Source organism: Opisthorchis viverrini (assembly GCF_000715545.1).
Source record: "Opisthorchis viverrini unplaced genomic scaffold opera_v5_33, whole genome shotgun sequence".
NCBI classification, from domain to species: Eukaryota; Metazoa; Platyhelminthes; class Trematoda; order Opisthorchiida; family Opisthorchiidae; genus Opisthorchis; species Opisthorchis viverrini.
Window position 1 is genome coordinate 2,399,442 of NW_008751689.1, and position 14,042 is coordinate 2,413,483.

The window sequence follows — 14,042 nt, forward strand, 5'->3', positions numbered from 1 at the left end:
GGACCTGCAACGGAAGTGACTAAATACTGCAGGAATCAATGTAAACGGTATGGGTTTGTTGTGGAATGCCTTTCCACTTGTAACTGGATGTGGATTGAAGGTTTGCAACAAGTTTTAGTGAACAGGATGAAGAACAGTTGGTCTGAATCGGTAGGCCAGTCAATAAGCAAATCACTCAGCTATGAATTATCCATCAAAGGCATGCTCAGTTCACTCGTCATTTTCGTTCCTGAGAATAACAACGGCGTTCTCACACTTAAGAAGCTGTGATCTTACTAGCTCATCAACACTGCTACAGTTTTCCAGCTGTCCATTGAAGCCGGTGGTCACTGATTATGTGGTTGGGTCATGTTTGCCAATGCAATTCACCGCAGTTGTTCCTTACCCCCGAGTCTCTTCCTAGACACAAAAGCAACTTGTTTTTGTTTGATTATTTTGTTTTTATTTCGTTGTGAATCGTTAGACTCACTGTCCGTGTATGGACAGAATGAGTTCTGCAATGACAGCAGTTGCTTTGTTTCAGTTATTCGGACACAAAGTTTGTGTATCAAAGGTGCTAACATCCAGTGATCGAAACAAGGATCTTGTCAGTTTCACAAATGTTGTGAACCTGACAAGATTCTTATTTCGGCGCTCAGCTCTGTACTTTAAGACTGGACTGTCTCTTTCTTGTTCGTCGTATCTAATGCAGTTCCAGCTATATCGGATAAACAACCATTTGTTCCCCCGGATACGTTACTGAATCACGAGCAAACTTTCGTGGATAATAGCCTGGGATATCAAACTGTCACGTAGTTGAGTGCACATCGCGCAGTCGAGACCAAGCATGTAAACATGCCGTTGATATGGCCTGCATTACTAATTATTTACGCTAGTATGTGCCTGATGTATGCCGCTGTCGTCACCATACTTCACAAGTCAGTGCGCGTATGTGGTAAATCGTGATTATGGTAAACTATCCCCCTGAGGTGTTTTGAACGTGCTTATTTCGCGGAATCGGTACAACTATAAGCCAGCCTATCAGTTGTGATCAATTTTTCCCTAACCACTGCTGAGCAAAAGACATCGGGATAATGACCTTCCAGCCACAGTGGAATATCGGTAGCCTCTTAAAAATCCTGCATCCCATCCGATCCACAAAAAAGGAGCTCCAGGTCCTGCTGCATTTCCTACTTTATCACGCAAAAGCAAACGGGATCTCGGACAGAATTGCCATGTTAGTGGCCAAACGTGATCTAGTCCCGTGTTTGTTCACGTCACATGTCTGTGCGCTAGGTTGCCGGACGTTGTACCTTATTGACACGCACGTACGCACATCGCGGATATTCTCTCTCCTTGTCCATCCTGCAACCCAAATCACACCCCCATACACGACAACCGTTGCAAAGTACGCGTCTCAACATGTTATGCACGCCTAATCACACCGTTTCCCAACCGTGCGGAATTTGTCTCGAACGATCTGAGGAATTCCACGGAACATAGTTACCTACTTTTGAGGGCTACTGTGGATCTACCAAGTGTTTGTCCGACTTGGATTATCCTGAAGTTATTCGAAACTTGGTTCCGTTATTTTTTACCCGTTAGCTTCTCAGTCTGATGGAATACCGCAAGACGCGCTTCAACCTGTGTGTCCACTCAGTGAAATTGTCAGTTAAGGAGCACCTAGCATGCGCGTAATTCATGTCTCTGCTACGTTCCCCAGATTGTACATGCATGTGGCTGAATCCAACCATGTTTGAGGACCTCAGACAACCAAAAATGAAGTGAGGATGCCTATCTAGCTCAACGGATTATTTGTTCAGTCCATCGTACACTTCATCTCGATCTCATCAAACTTTGCCACTGAGTCCACTCGATGATGAATCGTATGTACCATATGATTCTACTGTTGGTAGCGCTTCCCAAAGGATTTGTTGTGCTTAGCCTCGAGGCTGTTTATGTTGATATATCCCATCCACGAATCATCCTTTCGTGCATTCCCATCCGGTCGTTTGCTATTTGCGAGAACCTTAACTCTCATTCGACCCTTCTCTCTGAGCGTGCGCTGGCTATCAACCGAATGCTGAAGTATCACAAGCGGAACAATGCGTTGTGCAACGGTATTGTCATCACCTTAATAGTTTAGAAATTGGCGGCAAACGGTATAGGGAACCGTCAGCTACAAACCATGTACGAATGGTACAGCGGTCCTAGCTGTCCAAATAATATTTCACGAATTTTGCCTACACTCACCTGTTTTCTGGGAGAACATTTTTCCGATCACAATATCGCGGATGTCGAAGAGAAGAAAGGAAATCAATAATGGTATGAAATTGGCTTACGTTGTGCCAATTTAAGTCCTCTTTGTGTTTTTTTAAACTGACTAGGAAATTGTCACCAATTTCGCATCATTGGCTCCTCTTTCAAAATCAGGAATATCAGTTTTCATTAAGGTGCATTCTCTATAGTGGGAATACTGTTTGTTTTATATTTGAATTAGCAAAACATAAAAGTCGTTGAAGCCATCTGCTACCTTCTCGGCGTAATCAGACAATGAATCGGACAGTGGAACGCACTTTCTCGGTGAATCAAGGATAATTTACACCGTGCTATCGAAAGCGAATCGGAGTTGGTGCATTAACTAGGGAAAGCGAAGAGAAGCCTGAGGATGCCTAAAATCCTATTGACACAAGGTTGCTCAAAACATTTCGACAACGGGCCCAACGGTTTCATCCTTGGGTAGGCGTAGTCCCCAAGTTCCCATCAAACGCATGCTTCATATGAACATCGAGTTGTACGTAACTGCCGGAATACACTCGTTCGCAAATATCATTGATGTTGACGAGAGGTTTTCTTCATCAGGTCAGATTCAGACTGATGGAACGTAAGGATTAGCACATTTCCATTTGCGTCGTATACTCACTCGTTTTCTACGGGCAGTGATTTTTCATTGCACTTCTAAAGATATCCACCACGTGCTTAGCTTCATGAAAACGGAGCATACGGATTTTAGTTGGTGTAGCTCGCAACCTTATGCAGCGGTAGTAGCCTCGTCAGTCAAATCTCTGGCCTACTTCGCGTTATCCACTAAACAGGTCAAACACAGTCTCCTCCACACTTCGTCTCTTAACTGTTCGTCGTAAAACGTGGTCGCCCTTTCTACCTCACTGCCTTGTGTGTTTGCTTTGTGGCACTGCCTCAATATGTCCTTTCCATCATGTGTTTCTCACCCTGGGACATTAGTTTTCAAGAAACCGGGGTTTCTGTGTGGCACCCACTGACTCATTGAACATGACTCATCAAAAAAGCTTGTTTATATGAACGCTGCAAAACTTAACTGTATATTCTTCACGTTTGTTCTCCAGCTACTTCATAAACAGCTGTCCGAATTACGGGCTCTAAGCCAGAAGCGTGGTGCTCTGGTGGACGAGGCTGATGGATACAATCAGGAATTGGACCGACTCAACCGTCAGCTTATCAAAGAATTGACTGCGGATAGGCAGAAAATCGAACGGTATGCTTTGGTTTTTTTCTTCGATTTACTTTGCCGATACTTTCTGGGATTTAAAAGAAACCTCTCTTGTCTGGAAGTAAATGTCGGTCGTACTTGATTTCCATGTATGTAGGTAAAGTGCTTGTATGGTGGGGTAGCATATTCAAACAACAGATTTCCTATAGTACCAAGCAGGTATCCTCGTTTAACGCTTGCAGCTGACGCGTAACTTTGCAAGTGTTTCGTGCTCTTACCATATATTCTAATTTGGTTAGAAGAGCATAATTGCCTTTCAATCAATGGGAAGATGTTTGAGACCGATTGGGTAGTCATCGTTTCAGAGAGGTTTGGTAAACAATCGGTGGATTTGTTGCTTGGCGACGCTTCGCTTACTTACTCACTTGGCCTGACAAAGCTTTTTTGTCAAAAGCAAAACGTTGTCCGGCATAATTGCCCTGTTTTACGATGGCTCCTGAGAGTGCATTGGTCCTCAAGATTAACTACTTACGCGTGATAACATCGCTTCTCTGTATACGATAGCCTCACCCAATTACGTTCTTGAGAAAGTCGAGCCAATTCGTTCGTATTGGAAGAATGGCCAAACAATTGGCAGTGCAGTGCACATCCACACAGTCGTGTTAGTGAGTCATTCGGGAGAATTTCGTCCGTCAGATGTAGCACCGTAACTTCATCTGCCCCTGTTGGTGGTATGCTCAGTTCTTCACTCCCCACTGGATACTCTGTGAAGATAGTAGCATCAACCTTGTGGATAGTTTCCTTTATGAAAACAGTAGCAGTCTGTTTTTGACCACCGAAATTAGGCTATCTCGGTGTATATTCGGGCACACGTACTGCAACCAACAGAAACATCGCAGTAAACCAGGATTCACGTAGGCACATCTTGACACGATCTACACGAGTGTGAAATAACGGTCTACCTGACAGGTATGCGCATGCTAATCTGAGCTGGGATTTTTAAAAACTGAATGACCATACCAATTGCTCACATTTACTTTTCCATCTCTCGCTCTCCAAGCCCGCTTCACCACCCAAAAAAACTGTCTTCACCCAAAAAGTTGTTACTGTCCCCACCCCAGAATGGAATATTAGACTCTTGTGTTGTCCTTCATGTCAAAACCTTGTCATTTTGCATCAGTCACCTGTATATATCCCCTCTGTGTAAAAAGCAAGACAGTATATTCTAGACTCACCGTTGTTGTTCCTTTTGAACAAACGTTTCACGAAGCTTCGGGTGAACGAAGCAAAGTTAAGTCCACTTATTCGGCTTAGTCAGCTGTTTAGTGACATTTCGTCAGATCATACGGCTGCCGACTTGACCCTCTTCCATACAGTTGCTGGTAAACACACGAAACAGTTTTTATTTTAAATTTCGACGTACTTGGACGTTGTCAGATAGCAACGGAGAAGAACGCTGGTATGCATAGGTTACGATTGCCGCTAATAAGCTTCACGTGTTTTCAAGTCTGGTCACGATAACTCCATGTCGTGTACGGTTGTTCTCTACGCTACAGATACGCTGTCGCCCCAGTTGAACTGAAACAGAGATTCACGATAGAGGGGATCATTTTAAACTTTTCCAAGCACCATAGCTCAGAGAATTTGAGGACAACGATCCTCTAAATTTTTCATAATTATCATAAGTCTTAGTATCGTTAGTTGGTATCGGATTGCAGTTCACTTTCGTCATAACGTCCATTTCTAGAGAGATGTGTCGAAAAGAGAGGATGATGTACACATAGTAATAGGTACTTACCACCAGAAGTTAAATACTATCAGTGTGAGAAATGAAAGGACGAATTTCGTTTTCGACAACCAGCTCTGAAAGCTTATACTCAGTCTCTGGTTTATTGTGGAAATGGAGCACGCTATTCAAACAATCTAGCCATAAAATCCTGAAAGGAGCTTCAGTTTTCGCCGTTGTTTGTGCCAGGTTTGGCAGGGGTATTGTGTGGGACTGAGAGCGTCACCATCCGTATTGGTAATAATGTCCTCGGTTGACATACAGACTTTTGTTTCATTCATCAGATTACAAATAAAGGACGTCATCGTGTTGGTACTTTTCATTTTCAGTTAGGCCAGTTGGGGTCGTTTGTCAGCATTATTTTGGTACGTTCTAATGCAGCAAGGGAGAGATGGTTCCCGGGTTAACACGCCTCATACAGTTTTACAGAATCGAGTGAAGTCTAGATATCTGGACAGCTATTGTAAACAAGTCACTTCCGGTGACCATCGCAAGAGTGATTTTCTGTATTCACGCGTGAAGGCGACACGTAGCTTAATTGAGGTGTCCATATTCAGTGGGATATCTTAGACAATAATAGACAGCAAATCTGATATGCAGTGGCCCGTTGTATCATCATTTACGCTTGCTACGTCGTGCACCAATGTTTCTTTGCTTGTTTTGCTGACTCCAATCATGCACGCGCACTGTTGTTGCTTCCAAACCCTCGCTGGATTATGTCTCAAAACGGGTAAGATTCAGTTTGACACATACTGCAACTTTTCATTCTAAACAAAAAACTGAAGCAGGTTGAGTTTGAGTGCCGAATAGCGAAGAGAGGACGACATACCTGGAACTATAATAGAAAATTTCTTTGGAAAAGGATCCGAATGCCGGTGGATGGGGATGCCAGTGTAGCCGGGGTATGTTCTCACAATAAGATGTGTTGCGTGTAAGCAAGGGGATCAGAAGAATTTCCTATAACGCTTAGGCGGCCAGGTCACGTTATGCATCAGCATGCGGCGCGTCCAACAATAGACGAAGATAGTCCCGCTTGTGGTCTGTCGTCTGAAGAAAAGTGCGATGAAGAATCCTTTGGATTGTGAAGGTGAGCTCTGGGTGAGACGACACACAGCAATCGAGTGGTGAATTTATCGTCTGAGAGGCGGTTTCTCATGTGAACGGTCTTTTCCCGGAGGTTTTACTTTACTTTACCTTACCTTCACTTTTCACCATCAAACCCCAAGTATCAGTCGCTTTTACATCAAATGTTCGGTAGTGCTGTACACGGTAAGTAAGCTCTGTTCAATATCCCTATGACAAGCTATCCGACTTCTCAGTTCTGAATATAACTCCGGTTTAAGCATCTTGTTTCAGCGCATAGTTTTTTATCCCTAGTTATGGCGTCATACGTTATTTTCACATATAGCTCTGTCTTCTCATTATTGATTCCAAATCTGAGACCAGCACACCCAGTTTTACCTGACGCGAACTCCCTTTTGGAACATAACGCAAAATCAATTGTGCAGCAAACTATGTGAATGCGGTGGACAGACTTGCACTAAACGTTGCTTACGGAAAACGTTGTTCCCGGTGGCGAATAACTCACAAGTCCAGGAATTTATCGACCTGGGGTACATTTGATGGCGGTGTGAGCTGAACAATGGCTCGTTCGAGTCATCCGATGAATGGCACATTCTTTTTTCATTGTGTGAGCTTGAACAAAAAGAACCATTGATGCACAAGGACGTAAGACTAAACGGTAGGGGTACTGAGACCGAACTCAGTGTGTTGACAAACAAACCAAGGATTATAGCGAATTAAGTTAATCTACTTACCAAATACCTCACTTTCTACTCTACAATTCTCTTTGCTTAGTGAAGAACCATTGGGACAGTTTGTTCTCAACCATTTGTGTTCTCGATCAGAATGGGAATGTTCAACCACCCTTAATGGATGCCCAGGTTGTGTTATTCTGGCCAGTAGAACCGTGCTCGGTGACACGTACGTCATGAGCAGTCTGGCATATTTCATAGCACCATTGTGTGCTTGCTTGTCAGCGATGGCTTGTTTCCCGTCACAGCCTGGAGGCGAAACGTTAGTCTATCCATCCTCTAGGTTTTCGTCAGGAGCTATGCTCGGTCGTTCCCTAGATAATCCGTATGTCGAGATTTCAGGTCCGCGCAGAGAACATCTGAGTGCGACTTGGGTTTAATGTTCATTTATCATCGTTTCACTTGTCGATAATGGGGGAATGAGAGTCTATGCGTCACAAATTTCAGTGCGTTGTATACTGATCTGACTGATTCCGATGTAATTTCTCGGCTGTCCCCTGAAATGACTACCGACCCACGCCATAATCTACAAACCGGTTGTTTACTAGACTTTTCCGAAGTACAGACCATTCCGCATCTCCGCGCGTAGCTCACTACCTTCATAAGTGAAAATTCGAAGTGGAGTTTTATAAAACAAATTTTACACGGTGCAGTAGGCTACGGCCCCTAAAAAGTTTTTGCGGACAATTTAAATGTACTTCAAGTGTCGTAAAAAGCCGTCCAGCTGTAGCGCCCTTTCGGTGCCTAACTGCGATCCCAACAGAAGGAAGCACGAGAGCTGGGATACTGCCAGGTTGCCCAAGCCGAGAAGCAGAGGTCGGGAACTTCAGCTATGTGTTCCTCGGGGTTTTTGGCTACATCCTGGCTATTTTATTATGCACTATACATAAACCTCTATCACCTCAGCACCTATGGAAGCTGAAGTCATCCGCATAAGTGGTGGGCCCTCTAGTGACTAACGGAATTGACGGTAGCTGTTCGATAGCCTGAATGGCTCATGTAACCCTAATCAGCTCTTCTGTGTGTACCAGATCAAAATAAAATCTGCAGCAACGTTTCTGTCGCTATTGTTGAACGGTACCCTCTTTTTCAGACCAGCAGTGTTGGAATCACTGAATTAATTACGCACGCTCATTGCCTGACATTCATGACCGTATTGTTCGCTCTTGAAACTATCAATTCGCATGGGGCGTGCTTCCCGCCGATATACTTCTATTCGCCTAATTCTCCCAGATCACTATTCACAACTAGGTTTCATCCCTTCCAGGTTAAAAGCACACGTGGCCTGTCTGGAGCAAGAAGTCAGCGACCTATCGGAACTATTGGATCATTGCACTTGTGAGCACACCTATCCACTCCGTCCCCGTTCAGCCACGAACACCACAGACCGTTGTGCCTTACGAAGTGGCCCCCCCAGCCCAGCTTGCTATACCCCGCCACCTAACCACTCCACCCACTCAGTCACCACTCATCGGCACACCGTGACTACGAAAGGCATGTTTATTGATGATGAATTCCAAGACCAACCGCAGCTGAGTACCTGTGAACTACATTCTACTTCCGTGATCCAGACTGACTCTAGTCACCACATTCCTGGGGTCAGATGGCCTTTGGGTCAGATGTGTTCTTCGCCTTCCTTCTGTCCGACTGCTCAACTCATCCGATCTTCCAGTTGGCCTGCTTTGTATGTTCCCAATTCACCATCGGACGATATCCAACCTGCTTTGAGGAAGCCATCACACCCTATTCAAAATGGCAAGTGGACGAGCACAGTTTTCCAATATGCTGTTGGTTCACTTTTGTCACTTCCTGGTGGCACGCAGCTCACGCGCTGAACATTTTGCTTTTTTCGGATAGAATTGTGATATTATCGACGTTTGAATCTTTCAGTAAACTATACATAGTGCCCTCATTGCTTGGTTGGAGTTAGATAGCGATGTCAGCGTTTGGAGGCATGGGCAACTCGGAATCTCTCTTTTTTCACCATAATGCTTTCTTTGAGCGAAGTTCGGTTGCTTAGAAGCGTGATAGTAATCATCTGTACAGAGAGCAGCCGCTGGTGTTATCGACCCAACCGGGAAATTTAATTCAACGTCATGGCTGGTGGTTGCCATCTATGAGTAAAATTGCCAGGAAAACCTTGACGATTACTCCTAGCACTACCCTAATCGTTTTAGCGTAGGCCGAGTGGTCACCCCCATTCTTCAAAACGTATACTCCTGGGTTAAGTGAAACTTGGAGCACTGCGTTTTACTTTACAAAGACTCCTCATGTGTAATAGGACCGATATTCAACACGTTAGCAGCGTTTAAGTAGTGTTGCATCCATGAAGATACCTTGAGTATAGTCCGAGTTGAAACAAAGAAATTCCTGTAGTTCCGTGAGCTGTATCCCAGAAGTTCTCGTTGGTAACCTATGGTGATTTCAACCTTCTGACAGTCATTAAAAACGCGCGCCGCATGCATCGCAATCGTGTATTTATTTCTCACATGTAAAGCAAACTGATGTAAGCCCGGGATTCAAACGAGGTTTAATGTTACTTCCTCGTTGATGTTTTTTCCAGTGAATGTATGGTGTGTAGGGGCTGCGTCAAAGTCCTCATCATCAACAGCACGACATCAGTGTTCAACGCCGATGCTCACTGCCGCCTTCAAACGAGGTTTAATGTTACTTCCTCGTTGATGTTTTTTCCAGTGAATGTATGGTGTGTAGGGGCTGCGTCAAAGTCCTCATCATCAACAGCACGACATCAGTGTTCAACGCCGATGCTTCACTGCCGTCAAAGTCCTGCTGGCACGATATTCAAAATATTGAAGTATCTTTCCTTCAATGTATCTCTCTAAGAGAGAGGGGGATATTTGCGTTCAGAAAAGAACATCTACAGTTCCCTATTCTTTCGGACTGAAGGAGATAGGGGTCTCAAAGGGGACACATCCCCAAGATGTGTTTGGCTTCGTCACCAGGAAAAATAGCTGGAGAAGAATACTTTCTGAACGATCCATACTTCAGTGTTAGGCTATACTGAGCTTCGCGCTTGTCTAAGTCGGCGAATGTAAAGAACCAAACTGCTGCACTTTGGCCCGCGATTAGGCTGATAAATGTTGCGTTCGTTGACTGAGTTTTAAGATGCCACGCCCTCTGTGATATACCAATAGACCCGGAGCCCCTAATGTATGGATAATGTAGAGGGACAGTGGCGCGCCTATACGGCTCAAATGTCTGTGAAGGAAACGGAATGGCAATGTTTTTTTCAGAAACATGAGCAGAGACTTGATAACTTTTTAGGGTGACCAGCCCGATCTGCGCACGCCATCAAATGCATCAAATGGAAAAGTTGTTCCATCAATATTACCATTATACTGATAACAACGAGAAAATCTAATACAGGTATGGTAACGTGTCCTCTTCCAAAGAAAAGGTCATAAAGATCACTGAGGCCATCAGCATGCAAAACCGGTCATAAGTGGGTTTTCAGGTTTCAATCAAATCGCCTATTTTCATTTATAAGGCCGGTACATTTGTGACGAATTCGTCTCATACCTTGGATAACAGCATTCTGAATTATGCTTTTGATGGATGACTAAACATGTCTTGCGCTGTAACCCTCAAGCGCCTATTTCTTAGAGCACAACCTTGCGTTGATATATCTTGCGTTGGCGCTCTTGGCTGTGTAGAGGAATGAAGAACAACAGCAGTACTTGAAAATCTTCAATCTGTAACTCGGTAGCTCCTCAACCTGCCCTTAAACGCTTTTCTCTCTTCATAATCGGTTACATTCATTTACGTAGACATGTCGCGTGGAAAACGTTCAATGCGTTGTAAACGGATGTCTGCTTTTACGGTGTCATATAAAGCTGCCTACAGTGCAACATCCCTATGGAATTTTACTATGCTCAATCAACAAGGAAGCAGCTGAATTCTGTTAATTGTATTCTGTGGGCGGCAACTCAGATTAGGATGAAATTTTAACGAGGGTTTCATAACCTCGATATGCCCCTCTCGAAGCACACTAGCAACGTCTTGTAAAGTTCAAGACGGATGTTTGCCGTCTTCGCTTTCCTCAAGAGTTCAAGCAGCGTTTCCTCTCGGCTTTCAAAGAGCGGTCACAGTCTCAGGACAGACCAAATACAGTAGTCCCATATGAAGAAGGGCCACCACGAGAAAAAGTGAATCCATTCTCTTGGCTGTTTTTAGGTTACTCAACTTAGTGTTCGTAGAACTCCCTTTCATTGTATGATCCATTGGTTTTATAAATACCAACTTTTCTTTCGTTTGGTGAGATCCATATTGACCTGTTGACTCTGGAATACGCAAGCGTCCATCGTGTTCACCTTAGAGAGGTAGCGGGGATTTGGACGATAGAGTACATCATTGCTTCTTTCACTATTCTTGTTTTCTGTCACATGTTTTCTAACCATTCATTGCTGAATATTTTATGTTCCTACAGCATCGAACCTCCGAGTACCCACTTCAGGAGATAAATTCTCCACACCAAAACATCCGGGCATAAACTCCTTTTTTGTAAGTATTTTGTGCTGACTCGTCATAGTTGTGTACAAATTCATCTGCACCTCATTTCAGCTCATCAATTCCACCTACCTGAGATTCGCTTTTGATTTTCCGAGTAAAATTTAGAGGTGTGCCCATTCAAACATTTTCTTGAACCGACGGACCTTTATTCTCATTAGTTTACGACAATGCCATTGGTGAAAAAAAACTTCCTTATTTCCATAAAGGAAACTACTCACAAGGTTGCTGAAAACTCTTCGACATCAACCTTGTGAGTAGTTTCCTTCGTGAAAATATACTGCGATATCTCGAATATCGTGCCAACTGAATCATGAGGCGGCCTGTGTGCAGCACATTCAGTTGAAGGACATAATAAACGGATGATTCAGTTGAGTCTCCCGTGAAAACCAAATTGATTTGCGAATGAGTGTATTTCTCGAAAACCATCCTTATCTTTAGATTGCCAGTAATGTGACAACGATTGCTGTTGGTGTGTATCTGTTGTTCATCTAAGAGACTATGGGCACGCGTAAAGGCGTAGAGGAGGAACTGTAGGCTTCAGCGACCGGTGAATAACCAACGAACCGCACAAAAGAATGCTGAATTGACGTAGGTTTAAATTGGTTGAACAACAGTTTGGATTCGCACCATGTTCTAGAAGTACACTCAGTTTCGGATGAAATCAAGCGAAGATGTAACGGGAACATGTACAGGTAGGGTTCATTGCATTTTCTGAAAGATGATTCTCAAATTCTTGTTACATCTCCATACAATTCTTTCAACGACCATATAAGCAGTATTTTTTGGAGTCCACTTTTTCAAAAGGCAATGATTGATCCGATGGAAGAATACATGTAGCTGTAAACCTCTTGTTAGTTTCTTATGAGAGATAAATCTACAGAAGGAAAAGACTATCGAGGTCTTAGTGCACAGTTTGAATATCCGAAAAACTGGCTTGGGGTTTTGATAGGATCGTACCCAATCATTCTGCCATGCGTGATTTCGAATGGAAACCTTGTTGTAATCAAGGGATCGGGGATTACGCCCCGTCTACTGATACCGTTCGTCCAGAATCGGCGAAACTAATATATCGCAACACTTCAGGATACTGTGGAGCGCACAACGCTTCTGATGCTGGCTCAAATGTGCCCCAAAATTATACAGCCTGTAACGAAAACTTCGGCGTACCAAAGCTGGGTGAGAATGATAATCGGCTAGCATGCCACCACCGTACAAATAATCTCCTGGAAGTTCAGTGGCTATCAGAACTGCTCTGGTGTGGGCCATTGTATACATATCCGCCACTGTTCTTGCTTAAATTTTGACCTTTCAATCTCTACTGGCTCCCTTCTATCCACAGGATGATGATGGCCTCCGTCCACCACCTCGCTTTGGATCTGGCTCATCAACTCATTCAACCCAACCCAATGAACGATCTAGTTGCACTGCAGACGATTTGAAGGCCTTGAAAGATGTGATTGATGATGCGACATTCATTAGGCATCTGGAGGCGATCTACTGCATCAAGCTTCGTTGCCAAGTGTCCAACGACTACCAGCCCCCCTACAAACAGCTCTTCCAGGAGGCATTTCAAATGCTTCGGACTTTGAAAACAGGTCACGCAAACTCCTGACCACCTTGCTGTGGCCGATTTCATTCAGTTACCCCATGTGCAATCCAAACTGATACCTTAACCCAGCTTTTTTGCATCTCGTTTGTTCATTCAATAACCTGTTTACTTTCTTGTTGCTACCGTGTTTCACTTCTACTTTGTATTGTCGTCATTCTATCGGTTTCTCTGTGACGTCAGCTTCCTGTTGCTATTTTTGTTCAGCAGCCTTACNTTTGTTCAAGCAGCCTTACTCCTTGTCTTTCCTGCTGATCGAATCATAGTATTTATATTACTAATAATTTCATTATTAACGAACTGCTTGGGTTCCACGGATACCAGGAAGTTTCCTTAGATCCAGTATTAGCTCGGGACTTTTGCTTATACCGCATAGGGAGATGAAATAAAGCCGGAGTTAGGGAGTGAATTTTCTAAAGTAAGCTGATGAGCACGCTTTCGGCGTGCTCGTTTGTTATTGATTGCTGCGTTCAATCGGTCCATTGATTATGGCAGATCAGGTAGATATCTACTGACCCTCACAAGTATGCATGGTATAAGACCGCACAACCATTTGACTGTCAATTTGCTATTAAAATAACGCCTGTCACGGAAGTAATTCATCCGGTCTTCTAGCCGACCGAACCCAGCTTCAATGACATCCCACGGTTTTTCGACGGTTAGATGTGCGTGAACTCCCACTTTGGTCAGCCTACCTGATGCATCCAGCTATCCAGTCAGCGATACGCAGAGGTTAAACGAGAACTGATGCAAGCCTTCTAAGCAGCGAGCAGTTTTCCCGTTAGTGTGCGTAGTGTCACGAGTGCCACCGTCAAAAAACCTGATCAAATTTCGGCGATAGGCACGTCAGAGCCGAAA

The 14,042-nt window shown here is 44.0% G+C and overlaps 1 protein-coding gene across 1 annotated transcript in view; it reads left to right on the forward strand.

Moving 5' to 3' along the window:
• Positions 1-13,478, forward strand: part of T265_02648 (hypothetical protein) — a gene marked incomplete at both ends in the record, with an annotated part of 16,837 nt that extends 3,359 nt beyond the window's left edge. The window contains 3 exons of the mRNA XM_009166946.1: positions 3,345-3,493; positions 8,316-8,835; positions 12,918-13,478. Coding sequence (XP_009165210.1) covers positions 3,345-3,493; positions 8,316-8,835; positions 12,918-13,190 — 942 coding nt within the window. The remainder of the gene's footprint in view (positions 1-3,344; positions 3,494-8,315; positions 8,836-12,917) is intronic.
• Positions 13,479-14,042: the final 564 nt, after the last annotated feature.